This window comes from Gopherus flavomarginatus, chromosome 2 (genome assembly GCF_025201925.1).
Source record: "Gopherus flavomarginatus isolate rGopFla2 chromosome 2, rGopFla2.mat.asm, whole genome shotgun sequence".
Classification (NCBI taxonomy): domain Eukaryota; kingdom Metazoa; phylum Chordata; order Testudines; family Testudinidae; genus Gopherus; species Gopherus flavomarginatus.
Window position 1 is genome coordinate 283,317,151 of NC_066618.1, and position 24,887 is coordinate 283,342,037.

Consider the following 24,887-nt stretch of genomic DNA (forward strand, 5'->3'; position numbering starts at 1 on the left):
CAGTGGTGGACCTGCCGGCCATGTCAGCAGTGTCTAGTGAGGCCTGTAGAGCCATGCATACAATCATCTGGCCTTCAGAGGCTGGAGATTTAAATTGTTGCCCCTTTTCCTGTGGGATCTCCCTAATAAAGTCCATAAATTTGCCATAGTTCCTGTGGTCATATTTGGCATGTAATACCACATAAATTGCCACTCTGACTTGAAGCATGGATGAAGAGTATACTTTGCAGCTGAATAGGTCTAACCTCTTACTCTCTTTGTCATAGGGTGGATAGAAAGTACAGGTCTGTTGCATCTTACGCGCATTTAACGTGCGATTTCAGCTTTACGCGGACAGCAAAAACCAAAAAAAAAACCCACAAAAAAAAAGAGAAAAATAACAAATTTAATACTGTACCTGTAGTGCAGGGGATTCCGCCCACTATTGAACTCAATGTAATTTTGACTATACGCGGTTTTTGCTTTATGTGCTAACCGCAGAACGGAACCCCCGTGTAAGATGAGACAGACCTGTACTGTTGTTTGCCCCTTTGGTTGACTGCTTCCACTACCAGAGAGTTGGATGCTGGGTGTGTGAATAGAAATTCCAATCCCTTTGAGGGTACATAATATTTTCGGTCCACCCTTTTGCAGGCAGGAGGTATGGTGGCTGGAGTGTGCCACACCATCTTGGCGGGTTCCATGATTGCCAATCAATGGGGCTATGCTATCTTGGAGGAGGAAGATGTCTAAGATATCAGTTGGCTCGTGTTGAGTTTCTGGCACTTCCTCCAGAATAATTTTGAGCTCACTGACCACTCTTTTGAATAAGTCTTGGAAGAGGGTAAAATCATCCACTATGGTGGAGGAGGCATAACAGCCTCGCCCAGTGAGGATGAATTGTTGTTGGTTGGCGAGGCATCAGGAGCAGTGTCTTCTTCTTGCTCTGCCATGGGTTCATTTGTCTTTGTCACTACAGTCTCTGAAGGTGGAGGTAAGAATCTGGCATCTTCCATATGTGGGCATGGCACCTGCTATAGTGTCTTTTGTAAGACCCCCCTCAGGGGTTCCAATATGGCCAGTGATCAGGATAGGGTATGGTTGGTGCCATCCATGGGTGGCTATACTATGGTGGCATGTCGTGAGCATATGAGGGCTGTGGTCATAGGGGGTCCAGTAGCCATAGGGGAAGAATGGTGAAGGGAAAATACCCCTTCAACATTCTTATCTTCTTCACTCAAGAACTGTGACGCTATCGAAGATAAATGTTGGTGTGGTACTACTGGCCCCAGTGAAATATAGGTGTCTGGAGAGGGGACTCGGGAGTTGAGGATACAAACAAATCCTTGTGGTACAGAAAATGGTGTAATGCTGAGAGCCTTGGTGCTGGAGGGGAAGGTCCCAATTGCATCGGTGGTGTGGTGTGGTGTGCTGAGCCGATGCCAATGCAGTTTGTGATAGGAGCAGTTGTTGGTGCAGTCTCCTTTGGAGCTGCTGATGGTGCCATGGTGGAAGTGGGCAGCATAGAGCCCTTAGCCTTGGCACCATAATGCTAGGTTCCAGTGGCCGCTGCCGAGTGGCCGATGCCAGAGGTGCCTGGAGTATCATACATGCTAAGCAGCAGTGTGGCTGGCACCGATGAGAGCGATTTGGTTGGCGATCGTTTTGTGTTGATCTGCTCTCTATGAGGTTAAGAGGATGGCCATTTTTTGCAGGTTTTATGGCCTTTGGGGACCTTGGTGGTGGGGAGACTGGTGACCTATGCCAGGAAGAGGGTTCTTGTCCTGGGTCAAAGGCAGGTCTTAAGGACTTCTCCATCAAGATGAGTTTAAGTCTCAGGTCTCTATCCCTTCAAGCTCTAGTCTTCAGTTTGTTGCAGTTGGCACATTTCTGAGGAATGTGAGCTTCCGCCAGGCAATGGACATATTGAGTGTGTCCATCTAACACAGGCATTGCCTCTCTGCACGTCGTGTATCTTTTAAATCCTGGTGAACTAGGCATTTTCCTAACCTAATTCTAACTGTACTAAGGGATGGAAAAAGAAAAAACTTTTTTTAAATTTTAAATAAGGGACGTAACTCTAATAACAAACTTGTTTAAACTAGAGTTAAACTAACTCTAATAACAAACTTGTTTAAAAATGAAGGTTTTCAATGGGACTGCTGAGCTCCGTGTCAGGCCAGGGATGGTTGAAAATGAACTGAGGAGTCCAGGTCATGTGCATGCTAGATGACTTGCCAACGGCGCGCGAGGCAGGCACCGCGCATGCGTGACCCGTACTGGCGCTGCTGCAAAACTCTCCGACAAAAGGTGCAGGGATGCACTATCGGCTGGAGTGGAGCACTGCACAGTGACCTCCCTCTCGAAGAACCACTGCTTTAGAAGTACCTAGAGCACGTAAGATTTCCTGCTTTGATCTACATAATTTTTCAGAATAAAAACTATGTGAGAGAAGAGTGGATGTTCTGATCTGCTCCAGTTTGCCAGCCTTATTGCCATAGGATTAGATCACTATGTCTAGACCATTGCTACTTGGTTTTTGGGAAGCTACAGGTACATGGAAAATCAGATAGGATAAGAATGTATGTGTGTATGTATCTATCTATATTACCAGAGGTAGCAATTTTCTCTTGATGAAGAGGTATGTCAGATTAAAATGGGGACACACAGAACCCCAGAAACGTAGGGCTGGAAGAAACCTCAAGAGGCCATCTAATCCATCCCCTTGCACTGAGGAAGGATTAAGTATACCTGTGATGGTTGATATTAGTCTTGAGCAACTGGAATAATATACATCTTTAGGACTTGTCTGCATTACGGATTTTTGCACTTGCAAAGGAACGTTCAAGTAAACTCTCTGTGCAGATGCACTACACCAGGGTGACTTACTCCAGGAAGTAAGTCACACACTGGCACACACCTCACTTTACAATGAAGCGGCACATGTACACTGTGGGGTTTGCATTGGTGTAGAAACAATGGTACAAAAATCCCTAATGCTGACAAGCCCATAGTTTGGAAAATATCCCCAGTGCACAATTACTTGTGGACAAAAATAAACTTGGTCCCAGTTCTTGGTTTTGTAAAGCCCAAATTAAAATTGGTATTTGGGAGCTACTGATTCCACATGAACATAAGAAAACAAATATTTTTTATTATTTGTATTATAGTAGCAACTAGGGACCCCAAGAGAGATCAGGCTCCATTGTTCTAGGCACAGTACAGAGTTAGCAGGTCTTCACTAGACACGCTAAGTCAACCCCTGATGCATCGATCGCCAGAGGGTCGATCTCGCAGTAGTGTAACATAGTGTTAGGCTGTACTTGCCTGAAGAATTTACAGAATTCTTGATGGATCTTGACATTTCCATTATGTACAGACTTCATTATCAGGGTCTAACACATTATCATTAATATTTATGCCACGTAAAAATTCTGTTTTCGCGTTCAATGTTAGTAGGCAGTTTGAAAATATTCAAAAACAGAAAAATGAAAGAGATTACATTTCAAATAGGTTTTGTGCTCCCAATTTTTGTAAAGTCCTATTTTCAAAAATTAAACCTGGAAATGGATCAGGCAAAAATATTTCTTGTTCTTTTTCAATCAAAAACAAAAATATACAGAATTTCAAAAATGTTGTATTGCTTACATGCAATAATTTTTAATTTAAAGGCAAACAGTTTGAGATTTAAGCACAATGAAAGTACTCTCTCTGTAAAGAAATCACAGAACAGATATATATGGAGGAAGTTCGCTTCATGCAAATTGACGAGAGCCAGGGAAACCCAAAGACCATCTATCTCAGTCATAAGTTTCCTAGCTTTTGTTAATTGCTTTCTTCTCTTTTAATGTTAGCCAACTATTTCTTCCATGTACTTAATTATATTAACTATTTTCAGGAACATGGGGCCAAATTTGAGGCAGTGTAGCTACTTTGTACCACACTGACAGTGTAACCTGGACCTACAGTCAGTTTAATCAGCCCAAGGGGATTTCACCTGAGTATGGGTGAACTTCAAATGGCAGAGAGCCAATTTATGGGGCTCTTATTCTTTTGACCCCTCTTCTTTCACTCCTGCTGGCATTGCAGGGAAAGAGGCATGGTCAGAGGAAAAACAGCGCTGATGACAAGGTCACGTGCTATACTAATCCTTGGCTGCATTTTCAGTACCCTGTGGCCATTGCAACCTGATGTTAAAGTAGCCATAAGGGGACCTAGCCCGCATACCGTTGCAGCAGGACCAGGAGAGTGAAAAAAGTGAGCTTTAAACTTTCTTTGCCCTCTGCCCGCCCCTGACATTCGAAATGTGCAATTCAACCACATTCCAGAATCTGGCCCATGAGTGTTGACAATTATATGCAACTTGTACTGCACAAATGAAGCAATTCTCAATTTTTCCATTATATTTGATGAATGCTAGTATTCAATAAAAGAATTAACTTTTCATGATTTAGATAGAGTATCTGAGGATTTTAAGTATTAGGAAGCATCACAGAAGGACTGGGATACCAAAAGTGATTAAGAGAATTGCCCAGTGTCACACAGAGTCTGTAGCAGTGTCTGGAATGAAACCCAGCTTTCTCCAAAACCTCAGGCCTGGGCTCCTTTTAGTTGAACTGCCTATTTAAAAATGCACGGAAATTTACCTTGAGCTCATCAAAGCGGAGTGTGAAATGAAGAATTTCTGCAAACTGCTTAGCAAGAGCCTGCTCTCGCTCCAGGTGCTGAGTTGGTGAATATGGGGTGCTTGTCAGGGCTCCCAATAGACCTCGCAATCCTGCCTCTAAATGAAGAAAATCAAAACAAGTGAAACAGTATCTGCTTCTACTATATATTAGCAGTTGACTGAAAATGCTAAAATGTATGGTAATTCCATGACCTAAAGTGAGTTTTAAGATCAAATAAGTTATCATTGGTTTTCATGGGGCATTTATACTGGAGATTACCCATGAATTGCTATTGATACAGGGCTTATATCTTACCGGATTCTACAGTAAACTAATTTTTCAAGTTGTTACACGACGACATTCAATTTTTTTTTTTGAAATGGACTTTACGTTGGTAATGTCAGCCAATATTGCTATATGAAAAGCTATTCAATGTTAAGGAACAGAAATTAACAGTGACCACAAAATTTCCCTATTTTCAAAGGCCACATCAAAAAATTAGAAATGCAGCTAATAGTTAGAGGCCAAGCAGTAATCTCTCAAAATTTGGCAGGTTACATTTTATTTAAAAAAGAAACAAACAAACAAACAAAAACAACAACAGTGTCATGAAATTATCTACTTAATTAAAAGATGCATTTTTAAGTATCTTTCAATCCACTAACCCAGAATGAAGAACTCTTCTGTCAGTTGACTGAATGAAGAAACTTTTAAACCTTAGCAGTAACAAGTGAGAAGCTAAGTATATAAGTGGTCAGTTTCCTGTGTTCTTTAGACACGTTTATGTAGACCTTCAAATATTTTTGCTCTACAATTTTTTTTCCAGGGGGTGGAGTGGAGGAAGGTAGGACTGTGACATGAGATTGCCTGAAGAAAGCAGAGTTTACCTTATTCATGAAATATGATCCTGCACTTAGCACTAATTTGCTAGTAATTGTGGAAGTGATGCACACTGTTCAATAGACAGAGCCACCACAAATAGTTCTGAAAGTTCTATAGCTGATGCAGTTCCAGCTAAACATACAAGGGACACTTTAAGATACTGGATAATTACCATTTCTTAATACTGTAGTTCAAAGGGACATTCTGAAATCTTCTCTCACTAACAAAAGTTGGTCCAATAAAAATATTGCCTCACCCATATTGTGTCTCTAAGGCCTGTAAAACTAAGTTAAGATTTCACTTTTTAATGGATTGTATTTTTTCATTGTCAGGTGCAAGAAGATGCTACATGTTCTTGGAGACCACAAGAGGTTTCCAATGACTGTATGCTAGCTGAGGAAAGTTCATGGAAACACATTCCTGCAAGAAGCACAGTATGGTGAGGGTGACATATTTTATCCTTCTTTTCTGGTTTGCCTCTACAACAGTGGGCAACGGTGCATGTTTTAAAGTAAGTGAAGCACCTTTTAGAGGACAATCAAATACAATTTGATCTGTGTATCTTCTCTACATTTTCTTACTCAAAATCCAAATTTGAGTGAAGCGATGGTTCCATGTGCAGCACAAAAATTGGAATCTCTTTCAATGAGTTTTTGATGGGAAGTGCTATGGCACATTCCACATAGTGTCTCGGACCTGTTTGGTGTTATGAGTTACTTTTGAACTTAGCATAGTATCTCTGATCATGATCCTGAAACAGAGAGATACTGGTAGGAAAGTGCATAGTAGCTGATCAAGCCATGCTTGCACACAGAACATACGGCTTTTGCCTTGCTTCTGTAGAAGCACATTTGGGCATTAAATTGTAATTCAGTGATGTACTTTGAAGTATACCAATTTACACACTATCGATATTCTTCCCTGGCAGATGTGTCACTCTCCCTGGGAGAACTGTTGACCACTGTGGTACAGAGTATTCTTACATCTCTCTCTCCTTCAAGGTCATGTAACGAGTCTCCACTTATTGAAGGAGGAGAATGGACTTTGTGAAGGCCTCCGGTTCTACCTAATTTAGCTGGGCAATTGTCACATCATACGCTACGAGATGTTTGTGCAACATACTCTTAAATAGTTTTTATTGTCAGTCAGAATATTGTGAGTTCTAGTGTTTATGCTCATCTTCTTCTCCTGGTATGATCAAATGCCATGTGCTGAATGCTGTCTAAGATGGACTCCTCTGTGCAAATAAGGCTTGCAAGGTAGTTCCTATGCAGGAGACAGTGGTACATCCCTGACCACCCCGGCTATTAGCCATCAATGGATCTATCCTCCATGAATTTATCTAACTTTTTCGAAGTTTGTTATAGTTGTGGCCTTCACAACGTCCCCTGGCAAAAGGTTCTACAGGTGGACTGTGCACTGTGTGAAGAAGTACTTCCTTTTGTTTTAAACCGGCTGCCTATTAACGTTATTGGTGACTCCTAGTTCTTGCATTATGTGAAGGACTAAATAACATTTCCTGATTTACTTTTTCCTCACTAGTTAAGATTTTCATAGAATATCAGGGTTGAAAGGGACCTCGGGGTCATCTAGTCCAACCCCTTGCTCAAAGCAGGACCAATCCCCAGACAGATTTTTGCCCCAGATCCCTAAATGGCCCCCTCAAGGATTGAACTCACAACTCTGGGTTTAGCAGGCCAATGCTCAAACCACTGAGCTATCCTGCCCCTCAGATTTTATAGATCTCTATCATATTCCCACTTAGTCATCTCTTTTTCAAGCTGACAAGTGCCAGTCTTTTTAATCTCTCCTGTCATGGAAGTTGTTCTATACCCCTAATAATTTTTGTTGCCCTTCTTTGTACCTTTATCAATTACAATACATCTTTTTGAGATACGGGGTGACCAGATCTGCATGCAGTATTCAAGATGTGAGCGTACCATGGATTTATATAGAGGCAACATTATATTTTGTCTTATTATCTAACTGTAATGAGGCAATGTGGCCTCCCTCCGAGCCAGAGTGGGAGGAAGCATCCTCCGTGCCCAAGTGAGCAGAGCCAGTTCTGACTCGCCTCTCCCACTGGAAAGGGATAACAGGAAGTATAAAGAGTGGGACCTCCAGCTCAGCTGGTACTGAGACACTGAGGGAGGCAGACAGATCCTGTTCTTTCTTGGCCGCTGACACTGCTGCCGAGCCCAGCGGCACCCTGCTCCCTGGGGAACTTGCATCCGCCACGGACCTGCGAGGACTGCTGCTGGCCACCTACCCAGAAGAGACTGAGGACGTGCTGCTGATCTAGGTACACCCCGAGGAGAGGAGAGGAAGAGGTCTAGGGACAGCCGACCTCTGTCAGGCTGTAGATCTGCCTGAGGCATGGTCGGTGTGTTGTGGCTAGATTTCCCACTGACCCAGTGGTGGACCACTCCGCTATTATTAGGACCGTGGGTCAGAGTCCGATGGAGTAGGGAGCATCCGGACCCCACCTGCCATCCCACTCCTGGGGTGGCAGCCTCCTCACACCAAGTCCAGTGGCCCGTATTCGATGGTCGCACACCGGAGCTAGCATGCCCAATTACTGGATTTGCTCTGGCTCTGCAACTAGAGGCCAGAGCTAATTGGCTACTGGGTTTGATCTGGCTCTGCATTAAGAGCCCTGAGCTGATCGACTATTGGGTTGCTCTGTCCCTGCTTCAAGGACTCAGAGCTAAGTGAATGCTGGGTTTGCAGTCGACTGCTGGTTCCCAGAGCATAACCTACAGTGTTTGCCCAGTCCCTGATTAAGGAGTCCAGGGGTTATAGACTGTTGGCTGTTCAGCCCCTGCCTAAGGACCCAGGCATTCACACTCCCGGGAGAACCTGTTTCTGCCTAAGGGCCAGAACTGACTGCCTATCTGGGGGTTTAACACCTAACCTGCTAATTACCCTAAGAGTAAGCAGAGATCCCGATGGCGTAGTGAGGCAAAGTGCCCTCCCTCTGACCCAGAGGGGGAGGGACGACCACCCCCAACTACATTAATCCTTTTCCTAATGACTCCTAACACTGTTAGCTTTTTTGACTGCCACTGCACATTATGCGGATATTTTCAGAGAACTATCCATAACGATTCCAAGATCTCTTTATTGAGTGGTAACAGCTAATTTAGACCCCATCATTTTGTATGTATAGTTGAGATTATGTTTTCCAATGTGCATTACTTTGCATTTATCAACTTTCAATTTCATCTGTCATTTTGTTGCCCAGTCACCCAGTTTTGTGAGATCCCATTGTAACTCTTTGCAGTCTATTTTGGACTTAACTATCTTGAGCAATTTTGTATTGTATGCAAATATTGCCATCTCACTGTTCATCCCTTTTTCCAGATCATTTACGAATATGTTGAATAGCAAAGGACCCAGTATCGACCGCTGGGAATATCACTATTTACCTCTCTCCACTGTGAAAATTGACTATTTATTCCTACTCATTGTTTCCTATCTTTTAAGCAGTTACTGATTCATGAGAGGATTTTCCCTCTTATCCCATGACAGCTTACTCTGCTTAAGATACTTTGATGCGGGACCTTGTCAAGGCTTTCTGGAAGTGTAAGTACACTATATCCACTGGATCACTTTTGTCCATGTTTGTTGACCTCCTCAAAGAATTCCAATATACTGGTAAGGCATGATTTCCCTTTACAAAAAGCTATGTTGACTCTTCCCAGCAAATGACATTCACCTATGTGTCTGATAATTCTGTCCTTTACTATAGTTTCAAACAGTTTGCCTGGTACTGAAGTTAGTCTTACCAGCTTGTAATTGCCAAGATTGCCTTGGGAGCCATTTTTAAAAATTGGTGTCACTTTAGTTATCCTCCAGTCAACTGATACAGAAGCTGATTTAAATAATAGGTTACATACCACAATCAGTAGATCTGCAATTTTATATTTGAGTTCCTTCAGAACTCTTGGGTGAATACTATCTGATCCTGATGACTTATTACTGTTTATCAATTTGTTCCAAAACCTCCAAAAAGACATCTCAATCTGGGACAGTTCCTCAGATTTGTCACCTAAAAAGAACGGCTTAGGTGTGGGAATCTCCCTCACATCTGCAGTGAAGACTGATGCAAAGAAATCACTTAGTTTCTCCGCAATGGCCTTACTGTCTTTGCTCCTTAGCACCTCAATTGTCCAATGGCCCCACTGATTGTTTAGCAGGCTTCTTTCTTCTGATGTACTTAAAAAAATTTCTGCTGTTACTTTTTGAGTCTTTGGCTCAAAGCCATACTTTGGCTAGTATGAAGGATATCAAGTCATTCGTTTATCACCTTTCAACTTACCTAGCCTTTGAGAAAATTCATAGAATTTCTTTAGCTTGCCCACTAGTGGAACGACTGCACCCCATGCCTTCTCCTGCAATTTTTCGTCAGTAGGATGCTGTATTGCCTTGAAAATTGAACACATGGAGAAAGAAAAAAGTCACCTCACTTAACAACAGGAATCAAGACTAGGAAAGTTTTCTTTCATTCGAAATATGTATTAAAAGAGGTTGATCAGAGGTACTGATGGAAAAAAAAAGAAGGGAGCATTATTCTTTAGATGGTGGGAAGAGAACAGTTTCTCCGGACATTATGGTTGCAAGCAGTGCTCTATTATGAGTCAGTTTTTCATTGAAAATTATAAGCGGTATCTTTCATCACATACTGAACCTGTTATGTACATTCTTTACACATACACAATGAAAATAATTAATAACACTTTCTGAACATGATACTTTATAGGATGTAAATGCTATTATACAATTACTTATATGTAGATGATTTTTAAGTTGCCTAAAATACGGAAAAAACCCAATTTACACAGTACAATCTACTTGGTCAAAAATAACTGCTTTATCGGGATACTCCAAGGGAATGAGTTTATCCTAGTTTGATGATCATGGCTAGTACACAGAGTTAGTTTCAGCTACAGCAATCAATATCAGGTAATGGGGATGAAGAACCAACCACCTTTAGCTCATGGAATTTTTATACAATCAAGTAATACTCCTGGCAGAATTTGACACCAGGGAAAAGTGACTAGATATCTCAGGTAGTTGAGATTTTTTGGTGTTCTGACAGTAGTGCTGTGTCAGAACATTTGATATATAAACATACTATATTAATTGCAGTTAGCTTTGCAGTATTTTGTCACATTTTACAGGAAAACATTTGTTCAAAAATTAAACTGTATAACTGAGTTCTAAAATAGCAAGTTATTCAACAATGTCAATCAAGAACAACATTTGCTTGTATTGCAATGGGAGACTTGGAAATGGCAGAGATGCTTAATGACTTCTTTGTGTCGGTCTTCACTGAGAAGTCTGAAGGAATGTCTAGTATAGTGAATGCTTACGGGAAGAGGGTAGGTTTAGAAGAGAAAATAAAAAAAGAGCAAGTAAAAAATCACTTAGAAAAGTTAGATGCCTGCAAGTCACCAGGGCCTAATGAAATGCATCCTAGAATACTCAAGGAGTTAATGGAAGAGGTATCTGAGCCTCTAGCTATTATCTTTGGGAAATCATGGGAGACAGGGGAGATTCCAGAAGACTGGAAGGGGGCAAATACAGTGCCCATCTATAAAAAGGGAAATAAAAACAACCCAGGAAACTACAGACCAGTTAGTTTAACTTCTGTGCCAGGGAAGATAATGGAGCAGGTAATCAAATAAATCATCTGCAAACACTTGGAAGGTGGTAAGGTGATAGGGAATAGCCAGCATGGATTTGTAAAGAACAAATCATGTCAAACTAATCTGATAGCGTTCTTTGATAGGATAACGAGCCTTGTGGATAAGGGAGAAGAGGTGGATGTGATATACCTAGACTTTAGTAAGGCATTTGATACGGTCTCGCATGATATTCTTATAGATAAACTAGGAAAGTACAATTTAGATGGGGCTACTATAAGGTGGGTGCATAACTGGCTGGATAACCGTACTCAGAGAGTAGTTGTTAATGGCTCCCAATCCTGCTGGAAAGGTATAACAAGTGGGGTTCCGCAGGGGTCTGTTTTGGGACCGGTTCTGTTCAATATCTTCATCAATGATTTAGATGTTGGCATAGAAAGTACGCTTATTAAGTTTGCGGATGATACCAAACTGGGAGGGATTGCAACTGCTTTGGAGGACAGGGTCAAAATTCAAAATGATCTGAACAAGTTGGAGAAATGGTCTGAGGTAAACAGGATGAAGTTCAATAAAGATAAATGCAAAGTGCTCCACTTAGGAAGGAACAATCAGTTTCACACATACAGAATGGGAAGAGACTGTCTAGGAAGGAGTATGGCAGAAAGATCTAGGGGTCATAGTGGACCACAAGCTTAATATGAGTCAACAGTGTGATACTGTTGCAAAAAAAGCAAACATGATTCTGGGATGCATTAACAGGTGTATTGTAAACAAGACACGAGAAGTCATTCTTCCGCTTTACTCTGCGCTGGTCAGGCCTCAGCTGGAGTATTGTGTCCAGTTCTGGGCACCGCATTTCAAGAAAGATGTGGAGAAATTGGAGAGGGTCCAGAGAAGAGCAACAAGAATGATTAAAGGTCTTGAGAACATGACCTATGAAGGAAGGCTGAAGGAATTGGGTTTGTTTAGTTTGGAAAAGAGAAGACTGAGAGGGGACATGATAGCAGTTTTCAGGTATCTAAAAGGGTGTCATCAGGAGGAGGGAGAAAACTTGTTCATCTTAGCCTCCAATGATAGAACAAGAAGCAATGGGCTTAAACTGCAGCAAGGGAGATTTAGGTTGGACATTAGGAAAAAGTTCCTAACTGTCAGGGTAGTTAAACACTGGAATAGATTGCCTAGGGAAGTTGTGGAATCTCCATCTCTGGAGATATTTAAGAGTAGGTTAGATAAATGTCTATCAGGGATGGTCTAGACAGTATTTGGTCCTGCCATGAGGGCAGGGGACTGGACTCGATGACCTCTTGAGGTCCCTTCCAGTCCTAGAGTCTATGAGTCTATTTGGAATTTTGCTTAAAAGAGGAACACTATTCAAATATTAGGTGACGCCATTTGTACTTTTCAGATCATATAATGAGAAATTCAGATATGTTATTTCATGCAGAATTTTAGTATAAACAGTATATTTAATTCTATAAAATTATTTAGAAACATTTTACTGCAGTAAATATTAAAGTTTAGAGTAATTTCCTTTCTCCCCAAAACTAATAGGAAGCATAATGCATGCAAACAATCTTATTGATTTTTTTTCTTCCATACTGTAAGGTATTTGAGGGATTTAATTTTCTTTTAAAATGTCTCCTAGTCTTAACCTTCCCTTCCCAGTCAACTTAGATGAGAAGTGTACATATATCACATATATCTTACAGGAAGGATAATGAAGTTTTGAAAATAGACACTCTTGGAAAGAGTTGCTGTGTAAGATACCAACAGGCAGGAAGTTTAGAAAGTCTAATGTTCCAGCATAATATTTGTGAACTGATACACTTTTGTTTTCAAATGTCTAATTTACACTGGTTACTACATTGTTTTACTTCTTGTTCACTGTTTTCTTACATGTCTTGCTGCAAACCTTGTGTTTCACTCATTACTTTTGAACTAATTCTTATTATTTGTAAAAAAAATGTTAGCTGATTTCTAACAGCGTGGAGATATAAGGTGGGATTTTTTATACTAACACTCCATTTCTCTCTCCTTCCCTGGTTCTCATCATTGTGGACACGCTCAGATTACTCAATGGTGTCCCAATACAATAACTCCTCATTTAAAGTCCTCCCGGTTAACATTGTTTCATTGTTATGTTTCTCATCTATTAGAGAACATGATCATTTAAAGTTGCGCAATGCTCCCTTATAACGTTGTTTGGCAACTGCCTGCTTTGTCCAGTGCTTGCAGAAAGAGCAGCCCGTGGGAGCTAGCTGGTGGGGGCTTGGAACCAGGGTGGTGCCGGCAGTTCATATTTGATAATGGGCTCTTCAATCTAGCAGAGAAAGGTATAACAAGATCCAATGGCTGGAAGTTGAAACTAGACAAATTTAGACAGGAAATAAGGCATAACCGGAAAGGCATAATTTTTTAACAGTGAGAATAATTAACCACTGGAACAATTTATCAAGAGTTGTGGTAGATTCTCCATCACTGAGAATTTTTAAATCAAGATTGGATATTTTTCTAAAAGATCTGCTCTAGGAATTAAATATCTAGGAAAGTTCTATGGCCAGCGTTAAACAGGCAGTCAGACTAAATGATCACAATGGTCCCTTCTGGCCTTGGAATCTATGAACATTGAGGTTGTGGTCAGCTTTGCATTAAGAGCTGTTCAGGTCTGCAAAGTTTGACTTTTTTCAAGTCTATTTTTCTTTTAAATAAGTTGGACTTAAGTGCAGACCAGAGAAATACTGTGCGGTGCCTTTTAAACTCCACTGATTGTGATGTGTACATAAAATTAGTTAACAGGTCTAGGCAATTTTCACTTGCAGTAGGGTTACCTCTGCAGAATAGTTGTCATATCGGCTTGGCTGAGGACAACAATAGGACTTCATATACTTTTGAGGCATGGTGCATTGAGCTGAGAACTATGAATTCTCTAGGAATGTGAGTACTGCCTGCTCCACCGTTTTATTGGACGCAAAGAACAACTGGAACAAGCTATTAGAGAGGGAAACCACTACCCCAAATCTGATTCAAGTTCAGATAAGACTATTAAAATGTATTATAGGGGCATTTCTTGACTCTCAAGATTTGCACAGCAATTTTTCTTAGCGAGCAAAAAGATGACTCCAACTGCCAGTCCTGCAAACTTACCTATGAATCTGAAGGGCAAGTTATGTTCTTTCTGGCTCATGCATTATTATAAGATTCTGCAATTTCATCTTAGTTAACAACCCTTACATGTGTGGTCAGAAAATCTTCTATAGTCTCCAAAGAACTGCGTTAGCTTGCAGTGGTAAATAAGAATAAAAAAGTTGTTTCAGTCAGTCAAGTCACCAAATGTTAATGAATACACTCAGAAAGCAGATTTCTGTCTCAGGTTAGTGACCCAAGATCCAGCAGCAAGAATCCTGTTAAGATAAAAGCTTTTGAGGAAACATCTTTTTATTACTCAGCTATGTGCATTTAATATAAAATTTACTGAAGACAAATATGGTAGCCAGTGATCATTTTTAAAATCACATTTTAGAGTAGAACCATACTTCAAAGTAGTAATATTTTCATTTCAGATTATTAATACAATAGTTCCTGCCAGAGAAGCTGAAAATCAGCTCTTATCTATCTGTTCCAGGTTATATACACCAATAACACTCTATAGAATTGTGTGTTTGATCACAAAATATCTAACAATGCTTTACCTCTCGTATTTCGTGGCCAGCTCCTCTGTATGACTGCAAGTCTTCCAGGATTCCTTCTGCATCCTTTAGCACTACATTCACCTGATTATAAATTTCCTTTTCAGATTCTGTAGGCTGGGCATCTAAACAGTAGGAGAGCATATTAAATAATTTAACTGCATGAGTTTTTAAGAAGTCTATCATGATCTATAGGACAAAGTTCCTAATGAATTCTTGTTTAACTATTACTCCATTTATTGCATAAAGATACCACTATATCTCTGAGAAACTTTACAAAGATAACTACAGTCATGTATATTCCCCCATCATTGTTTGGATTTGGAACTTTTCGTGTATGAGGTCTACAGGCAGCAGGGATGTTAAAACCTTCCAGATTACCACACATTATTAACCATGGTTAGTTACTATTTTAAGGGTTTTTTTATTAAAATTTACAGGTTTTAATATATTTTTATTTATCAAACCATACTATGATTTATTTTCACCTTTAGGATGCAGTAGGAACTCAGTGGAAGAGCCACAGGTAAGTTATGGAAAGACACACTGATTAAGGATACACTAAAAATGTTATAAAACAAGGTAGTCTTATCCACTTTAATTTTAAAAAAATTGCACGCTTTTATATATTTTAAGTTTTTGGGAGAAGGAACTGTATTTTTGTGTATTCTTTCTAGCCCTGTGTCCATTCTCAGTTCTGAATATATTAAAATATAAATGCCAATTAAGGGCCAGTAATCTAATTGGTCATGAGAAGATCCATTGTAATTGTGTCAAAAGACAGATGCAACAAATTGTTAAAGCCACCTATGCAGACTCTCCTGTATACTGTCTATAACTGGGATATATTGTTATCCTACATAATAGAATAATTAAATCTATTTCTTTCAAATATAAGACATTCTCCAACTCTGGATATCATTTAAGTAATGCTACATTTGACTAATAAACATAAAATTAATTCATAAAAACAATGTATGTTTTAAGAAATGTCGTAACATTTTTGTGGTCTAACAAGTTTTGTTTTATTTATTTATTTTAAATATTTAGGAGTATCATCCTTAATTCAAATGTTTTATTTCATAAATTACTTATCTGAGGTGACATCAGATTGTGAGAAAAAAAGTTATAAAAGAATACAATTTTGGATCCCTTTATATCCCTAACTGGCAATTATGGTGTCAGAAAGAAAAGCTATTCAGACCAATGAAACTGGTCATTATTTCTGAACTCTGCAACTTCAACACTGACACTATTTCTTAGCTAGCTACACTGGCAAAATGAGTTAGGAAATAAACTTTCAAAGGTAAATTAATCTAAAATTTTCGAAGTACAAAATCCAGATAATTATACTGACCAAATAAAAATTATTTTTCTAATAAGGATTATCTGCAAACAATTGACCACTAATGCTTATATTTCATGCTTTAGGTGCAGCAAGGACTGTAAAAGTTTAATATAAGTAATCAATTCCACATTAAAGGTAAATTAGTGTAAAGGGTCTTCTCTCCAAGAACGCTGATGGAAGTTGCGCACATTCATCAACGGGAGCGCACATCCGTTAATTTTACACATTGTGGAAAACAGTTATAATGAATGGATCAGGATGGAACAAAAAAGTTACACACACATTGTCTATCTGATTTTGGTACATTCAGTTTTGTTAAACCACAAAAATAGGACATCTATGTTAAGTGTATAAAGATGGGGCATTGTTAGCAAGTGCACCTAAGCAGACCTTGCAACAGCTTATTAATACTTAACATTTCAATATTAAGAAGTGTCTGAACACAAGGAAGCTTGCTGCTCCCTTTTTAAAAAGGAAAAAATAGCACCACATTGATTAGGCCTTGACTACAGAAATAACTGGCCAACATTTTTGAGATTGTCATAGAAAAGTCAGATTTATAATTTCGAAAGCTGCTGAAGACTGCTGTAAGAAATGAAGATAGAAAATGGGGGAAAATAGCAGACAGGTAAGCAGCAGTTTACTATTAACAGTTCATGTACAAACATGAAATGCTATAGTACATGAAATACTATAGGACAGTACAGTCGAATATAAAGCTCTGTAGCGTTCCAGAGTATTTGCATTGTTAAATAATTCAATCAAGACTTGCCACTTTGGTTCTCTTCTACTGAATACATCTCCTATAACCTTAAAGCTTTTTCATTACTCTTCTTTGCTTCACTCTCCTTATAAAAGGTGCTCCTTCTAGACACTGAGAGAGTAGTAGAAGGATTTGTGAAGATACAAGCCAATGTCATAAATTTTACACAGAATGGATATGCTGAACTGATGCATTAGGGTAGATTATGCTCTTCATTTCTGAAGTCATCTGAGGTGACACCACCTAGATATTCATCTCTGGGGATTGGAAATAGGGCTGTTTCAGTTAAGGGTCTCCGGCTATGGAGCTCATTCCCTCAGGATGGTTAGGGCAGTGAATGAGGAGGAGGAGGAAGGATTTTTATGCCATAGTTCATTTTAAAGACAATCATTTAATGACTGGTTGAATTTATCTATGTCATGCACCCAGAACAGGATGAGGAGTTGATACAATTATTCATTTTAAAGCAAAGCTGAAAGAGCTCCCACTCTTGCTTATATAACAAGACCAGGATTCTACATTCCCTTGTAACACCTGATGACAGCAAAAACTCCAAAAGCTCTCTGCAATGTTTAAATAGTTGAGGCTGTCAATTTTTTTCTGGGGGAAATTACAACCTTAGATCTTTCAGGTAAACAGGCTAACTTCACCTTATACTTTCTGTTACCTATGCAGTCCTGGGATGCACAAATAGGGGAAACTTCAGTAGTAGAGAGATTATTTTACCTCTATATTGGCACTGGTGTGACCACTGCCGGAATACTGTGTGCAGGTATGGTGCCCATATTTCAAGAAGGATGTTAATAAAGTTAGAGGGGACTCAGAGAAGGGCCATGAGAATGATTAAAGTATTAGAAAACACGCCATACTGTGATAAACTAAACAGATTAAGCTCTTTTAGTCTAACTGAGAGAAGGTTCAGGGGTGACTCGATTACAGTTTACAAGTACTTACACAGGGAACAAATATTTAATAATGGGTTCTTCGATCTAGCAGAGAAAGGTATAACACAACCCAATGGCAGGAAGTTGAAACTAAACAAATTTAGACTGGAAATAAGGTGTGAATTTAAGATGAGAGTAATTAACTATTGAAACATTTTACCGATGGTTGTGGTGGATTCTCCATTACTCAGAATTTTAAAATAAATATTGGATGCTTTTCTAAAAGATATGCTCCAGACTTATTCTGGGGAAGTTCTATGGCCTGTGCTATACAGGAGGTCAGACTAGATGATCACAATGGTCACTTCTGGCCTTGAAATCTATGAATTTATATTTCTAAATTAGAAGCTAGAAAGATTGACTCAGCTGTTTCAAGCAACTGATGAGTCCTTTTAGAGCTAACCTTCAATGAATTTTAAAATTTAATTAGTTTTGGAATGCACTAGATTCAATATATATCTAGGAATTCAGAAAAGCTATACAGTATTGCACTGAAGTAATAAAACTAGTAAGAATATGAGCGCAGTCACATGGGCTGAATAGTGGTTGAAGGACAGTACATAAGAGTATGACAGACAGTTTATCAAGTATGGGGGATGTGGGTGCCCATTGTAGTGCCAGAAGTGAATCTAAGTTAAGAGGGACAAGGATTATCTAGGATAGTTTCAACAACGAAATTGAGCACCAAATAATTTACGCTGCATATCAGTAAATACTTCCCTAATGGCAACTTTTATTGCACTGTGAAATATTCTCCCCAGAAGCAGCATCAAAGGAGACAGGAAAGAGCTATAAAAACTGGAGGTTGAGTAGGAGTTTGTAGGGGAGAGAAAGAGAGAGAGAGATGGAGGGGGGAAGGGTTCCTATTCTTCTTGACAGGAGCTTAGGAAGGAAAGCTATGACTGCTATAGACACAGCAGTGCTAGTGACCCAAAGAATGGAAGAAACAATTAAGATGAGTGGATGTGGAAGCCATGGGATTTACATTATTCTGGAGTGGATCTCTGGAAGCTGTTTTGCTTGTATAAAGTGCCACCTGAAGATCTGAGGTTTGGAGACACAGCTAGAAACTATGATTCAGTTTTGAAGGGGAATGGAGTGGATGATGGAGGGAAGGAGAGAGGAGGCTGAAGGGAAACCTCAAGACTGAGATGGATGCTGGACCAGAGCACTGTGAGGTAGACTGCTGGATGAGGAAAGTGGCCAATGAAAGCACATGACTATGAGAACAAGGCAGAGGAAAAGATTGGCTAGCGAAGTAGAAATAGATATGAGGAATACCTTACTGAGTTGGAAAATAAAATGGAGACAGGCAATAACAAGATGAGAGAGCAAGGAAGAAGAGAAGAGAAGCTAATCCTACAATAAGAGGGAAAGACAATGGAGACAGCCAGAATTCAGAGTCCCAGAAAGAAAGAGGATGATGCACAAAAGACTGCAAGTGAGAAAAGAAGACAAGAAGACTTGCTGCTAGAAACAAAAGAGAAGGGAGAAGGCTGGAGAATTGCACCCATACGAGGAAGGGGCAGGTCTACTAACTGGGGACTCCCTCATAAGAAGAGGAACAGATAGGCCTGTAACCAGAGCTGATCTCAAGAACAGAACGGTGTATTGTCTGCCAAGAGCTAAGATACAGGATGTGGTCCTGAGGCTAAAGAAGATCCTAATGGAAGTGGGAAAGAATCCACTGATTGTCCTTCATGTCAGAACAAATGATACTGCTAGTCTTCCTTGATGCGTCTCAGCAAAAATCCGTGCCAGGCTGGGGAAGACACTTAAAGAAATGGAGGCTCAGGTGATCTACAGTGGGATTCTACCTGTCCCTAGAAAGAGAGAGAGGTGAGACAAGATTATGGTTATCAACAAATGGCTTAGCCAATTGTGCTGTAAGGAGGGTTTTGGGACATTCAACCACTGGGAGGCATTCACAGACAGAGAACTGTTCTTATGGGATGAACTCCACCTGAACAGGAAGGGAAATAACTTCTGGGATAGACATTGGGACAACTGATTAAAAAAAGCTTTCAACTAGGAATTTGGGGGAGACAGTTGGGAGATACTCATGTAATCTCCACACGTGATGCTAATACTGAATGGTAGGAAAATTAAGTAAAAGATGGAGAAAGGAACGACAAAGGGTAGGAAAATGGGCAACAAGAGGAAACTGTCAATACCAATGAAAATAACAGTCAGGTAGGCTGTAGCTAGTTGGGCAAGGAATCTGGGTAAGGCCGAGCAGAAACAACTAAGATGTCTGTACACCAATGCAATGAACACAGGTAACAAAATGGAGGAAATCTGAATTACTGGTGCAGGAAGTGAAACCAGATATTATAGGGAAAATGGAAACATGATGGGATAATAATCATGACTGGAAAACAGGCATTGAAAGATATATGCTGTTCAAGAAAGACCGAAATAAAGGGAAAGGAGGTTGAGTAGCATTGTGTATTAATGATGAGGTAGACTAATGGAATCAGAAGTGATGGAATGGAAAAAATGGAATTTGTTTGGGTCAAAATCACTTTGGGAAAGAAAGGTAACAAAGACTCTGGTAGAATAGTGCTTGGGGTCTGCTACAGACTCCCCCAAGATCCAATTTGGATATGGATAGAGTCCTCTTTAATATTTTTAACGAAATAAATACTACACCTCTACCCTGATATAACGCTGTCCTCAGGAGTAAAAAAATCTTACCATGTTACAGGTGAAACTGCGTTATATCGAACTTGCTTTGATCCGCTGGAGAGCGCAGCCCCCTCCAAGTGCTGCTTTACCGCTGTATATCCGAATTTGTGTTATATTGGGTCATGTTATATCGAGATAGAAGTGTACTGGGAATTGTGTGATTATGAGAGACTTTAATTTCCCAGATATAGATTGGAGGACAAATGTTACTAATAATGTTAGAAACCAGATATTCCTGGATGTGATGGCTGACAGATTTCTTCACTGAATAGTCATGAACCAACAAGTGGAGAAGCCATTTTTGATTTAGTATTGGTAAATATTGAGGAACTCACAGAAAAAACAGTTTCCTGCTTTTCGTAACTGTTGTTCTTCGAAATGTCCTGCTCATGACCATTTCATTCTAGGTGTACGTGTGCCCACATGTGCGGGCGTCGGAGATTTTTTGCCTTAGCAGTATCCATAGGGTTGGCAGTGGTGCCTCTTTGAGTGCTGTGCTCATGCGCTGGTATATCAGGCAGCGCTGAACCCACACCCTCTCAGTTCCTTCTTGCTGGCAAATCCGATAGACGGGCAGGAGGGTAGGTAATAGAATGGACATGAGCAACATAGCTCAAAGAACAACAGTTATGAAAGGTAGGTAACCATTTTTTCTTCTTCAAGTGCTTGCACATGTCAATTCCATTCCAGGTGACTCACAAACAGCACTGCCCTGCTGAAGTCAGCATTATCCCGGGCCTCCTGGGTCAGCACATAATGGAATGTAAACATGTGGACAAACGACCAGGTAGCCACTCTACAGATCTCCTGGATCAGCACCTGGGTGAAGGCGGCTGCAGATGATGCTTGAGCTCTAGTCGAATGTGCTTTAACTACTGCCGGTGGAGGCATACTCACTAGCTCATAGCAGTATCGGACGCAGGGTGTGATCCAGGATGAAATCTTTGAGCAGACAAAAGGCAACCTTTCTTTCTATCTGCCATGAACAGCTGTGTTGACTTACGGAACAACCGTGTCCTATGATACAGATGGCCAGTGCTCTCTGGACATCCAGGGCATGTAACCTGCGCTTCTCTTCAAATTTATGGGACTTCAGAAAGAAGACTGGTAAGAAAATGTCCTGGCTGGTATGAAACTGGGAAACTACCTTGGGCAGGAACATCAGGTGCAGTCACAGCTGGAACTTACCTTTGTAGGATACCATATAGGGTGGTTCTAACTTAAGTGCTCTGAACTCAGACACTCTGGGGTCGGACATAACTGCCACCAGGAACGCAAACTTCCAGGATAGAAGGAGAAGAGAGCAGCAGGCCAGAGGTTCGAAGGGAAGCTCCATGAGCCTCGACAGCATGAAATTCAAACCCCAGGGATGGACAGGATCCGGGATGTGGGGGTAAAGATGCTCCAGACCTTTCAAGAATTGGGCCTTCATGTCATGAGCAAAGACTGACCTGGCTTGGAATGGAGGGTGGAAAGACAAAATAGCAGCTAGGTGGACGCTGACTGATGACAGGGACAAGCCCTGAAGTTTGAGGTGCAGAAGATAGTCTGGAATCACCTGCAGCGAGGCCTGAGATGCCCGGATGTGCCGATCCGAGGCCCAGCACATCAATCTTTTCCACTTAACCCAGTAGGTCGCTCTGGAGGAGGGCTTTATGCTACCCAATAAGAACTGTTGCACCCAGGTCGAGCATTCCCGCTCTTCCACATTTAGTCATGCAGCCGCCGCTGTCAAGTGCAACACCTCCAGGTTTGGATGCAGGAGACTGCCATGGTTCTGAGACAGTAGGTACAGCTTGAGAGGGAGCTGCAGTAGCTAGGCTGCTGAACCAGTATTGGCAAGGCCACTCGGGGGCTATCAGGATAACTCTCACCCTGTCCTGTTTGATCTTCACAAGGACTCTGTGGGGTCAACAGCACTGGCTGGAAGGTGTACATCAGGGTTCCCAGCCACAGAAGTAGGAAAGCATCTGACAGGGAACCCTTGTCCATCCCTTGGAGTGAACAGAATACGTGGCATTTCCTGTTCTGGTGGGAGACGAAGAAGTCCACAGTGCAGTTCTGCACTTTCCCCTTGCCCGATGATCCATGGCCCTTGTTGCCCAGTGCCAGGGAGCCATGCTTTTTGGTATTTTTGGACACAAGCAATGGGAAATGGTGCCAGGGGTGCACTGCACATGGAGACCGAGGTACTTGGTGAATCCTGGCAAGGCTGCATGGAGGCTGGATGCAGGGCAGACTCCCTGAGAAGAGCCCGTAGCCGAATAGCTCGCTCCTTAGTGTGTAGGGCCAGAAGTTTTTACAAATTCAGCATTTATCTCTAACATGTGATTCCCCTAAGCACTTGAGGCAGCTGCCATGGGGGTCACTTCCAGGCATAGGTCTGTTGCAGTCCACTCAGGGCTTAAACCCAGGTGACGGAGGCATGCCCCACCTGGGGCGAAGTCTCTGCTGGGACACTAACTGCTACCTACACTTAACAACTACTTCATACTAACTACAAACAAACTATTTATAAGGCCCTAAGGCTTAAAGTCAGTAGATGAAAAACTGCTAGCCCTTGCAATGCAAGGAAAGGTTTTCTGACTAACCACCACGGGAGGTAAGAAGGAACTGAGAAAGCATAGGGTCGGCGGTGCCTGATATACCGGTGCATGAGCACGGCACTCAAGGGGGCGCCACGGCTGACACTATGGATACTTCTAAGGCAAAAATCTCCGACAACCACGCACGTGGGAGCATGCACAACTAGAATGGAATCAACATGAGAAGCACTTGAAAAAAAACTGCTTGTAGAAGACAATCAAAAGCTATGTGCATAGTACCACATATTGTGGTATAATGTACGTCACTCAGGGGTATGAATAAGCCACCTCTCTGAGCGATGTAAATTACACTGACCTAAGCATCGGTGTGTACAGCGCTATGTTGGTTGCAGAGCTTCTCCTACTGCCACTCGCGGGGACTGGAGTAATTAAGTCGACAGGCGACCTCTCTCCCATCAGTTTAGAGTGTCTGCACTAGCAGCGCTACAGTGGTGCAGCTGCACAGGTGCAACTGCACTGCTGTAAGCTCTGTAGTTTAGTCATAGCCTTAGTTCAAGTGATCAAGAGTTAATTCAGTTTAAATTAAACAGAAGGATAAACAAAAATAGGTCTTCAACTAGGGTCCTTGATTTCGAAAAGGGGAAACTTCAAAAAAAAATTAAGGGAAGTGGACTGGACTGCAGAACTCAAGGATCTGACTGTGGAGAAGGCTTGAAATTACTTTAAATCAAAGTTGCAAAAACTATCTGAAGACTGCATCCCAAGCAAGTGGAAAAAATTGTAGGGAAAGGTTGAAGACCTAACTGGATGAACAAACACCTTAAATAGGTTATTAAAAGAAAGCAGAAAGTTTACAAGAATGGAAGAAGGGATGGATCAGCAAGAATCTCTTGGAGGTCAGAAAATGTAGGGAAAGTGAGAACTGACAAAAGCCAAGCAGAGCTTGACCTTGTGTAGGAAATTAAAACGAACAGTAAAAGGTTCTTTAGCAATACACACAAAAAGAAAACAAGGAAAGGAGGAGTGGGAACACTAACCACTGAGGACGAGGTGAAGATCAAAAATAATGTAGACACGACCCAACACGTGAATGAATATGTTGCCTCCATTTTTAATAAGAATAATGAGGTGCTTGAGGACAGTGGGAGGGTGACTATTGGGCACAAGGATATGGAAGTAGAAGTTACCACATCCTGTGTGGAAGCTGAATTCAAACAGGTTAATGGGACCAAATTGGGAGACCTGAATAATGTCCATCCAAGAATATTAAAGGAACTGGCACATGAAATTGCAATCCCAACAGGAAGGATTTTTAATTAATCCAGGACCCCGGTGTCATACCTTCTGATTAGAGAACTGCAAATAAAATACCTATATTTTAAAAAGGAAAAGAACAGTTATCCAGGAAACTACAAGCCCCTTAATTTGACCTACATTTTATGCAAAGTCTTAGAAGAAATTCTGAAAGAGAGAGTAGTTAAAAATATAGAGGTAAATGGTAACTGGGATAAAAAGAACATGGTTTTACAGAAGGTAGATCATGCCAGACCAACCTGATTTCATTCTTTGAGAAGATAACCAATTTTCTAGACAAAGGAAATGCAGTAGATCTAATCGAGCTGATTTTCAGTAAATCATTTGATACAGTTCCACATGAAATTAGTTGATTTGGAGAAGATAGGGATTAATGTGAGAACTGGTTAAAGGGAAGATTACAACAGGCCATACTGAAAAGA

The 24,887-nt window shown here is 40.9% G+C and overlaps 1 protein-coding gene across 1 annotated transcript in view; it reads right to left on the reverse strand.

Annotated features, from left to right (window-relative positions):
• CYRIB (CYFIP related Rac1 interactor B) overlaps positions 1-24,887 on the reverse strand; it is a 132,872-nt gene that overhangs the window by 13,745 nt on the left and 94,240 nt on the right. The window contains exons 5-7 of the mRNA XM_050941504.1: positions 14,866-14,987; positions 9,850-9,955; positions 4,626-4,762 (exon numbers count right to left, since the gene is read on the reverse strand). Coding sequence (XP_050797461.1) covers positions 4,626-4,762; positions 9,850-9,955; positions 14,866-14,987 — 365 coding nt within the window. The remainder of the gene's footprint in view (positions 1-4,625; positions 4,763-9,849; positions 9,956-14,865; positions 14,988-24,887) is intronic.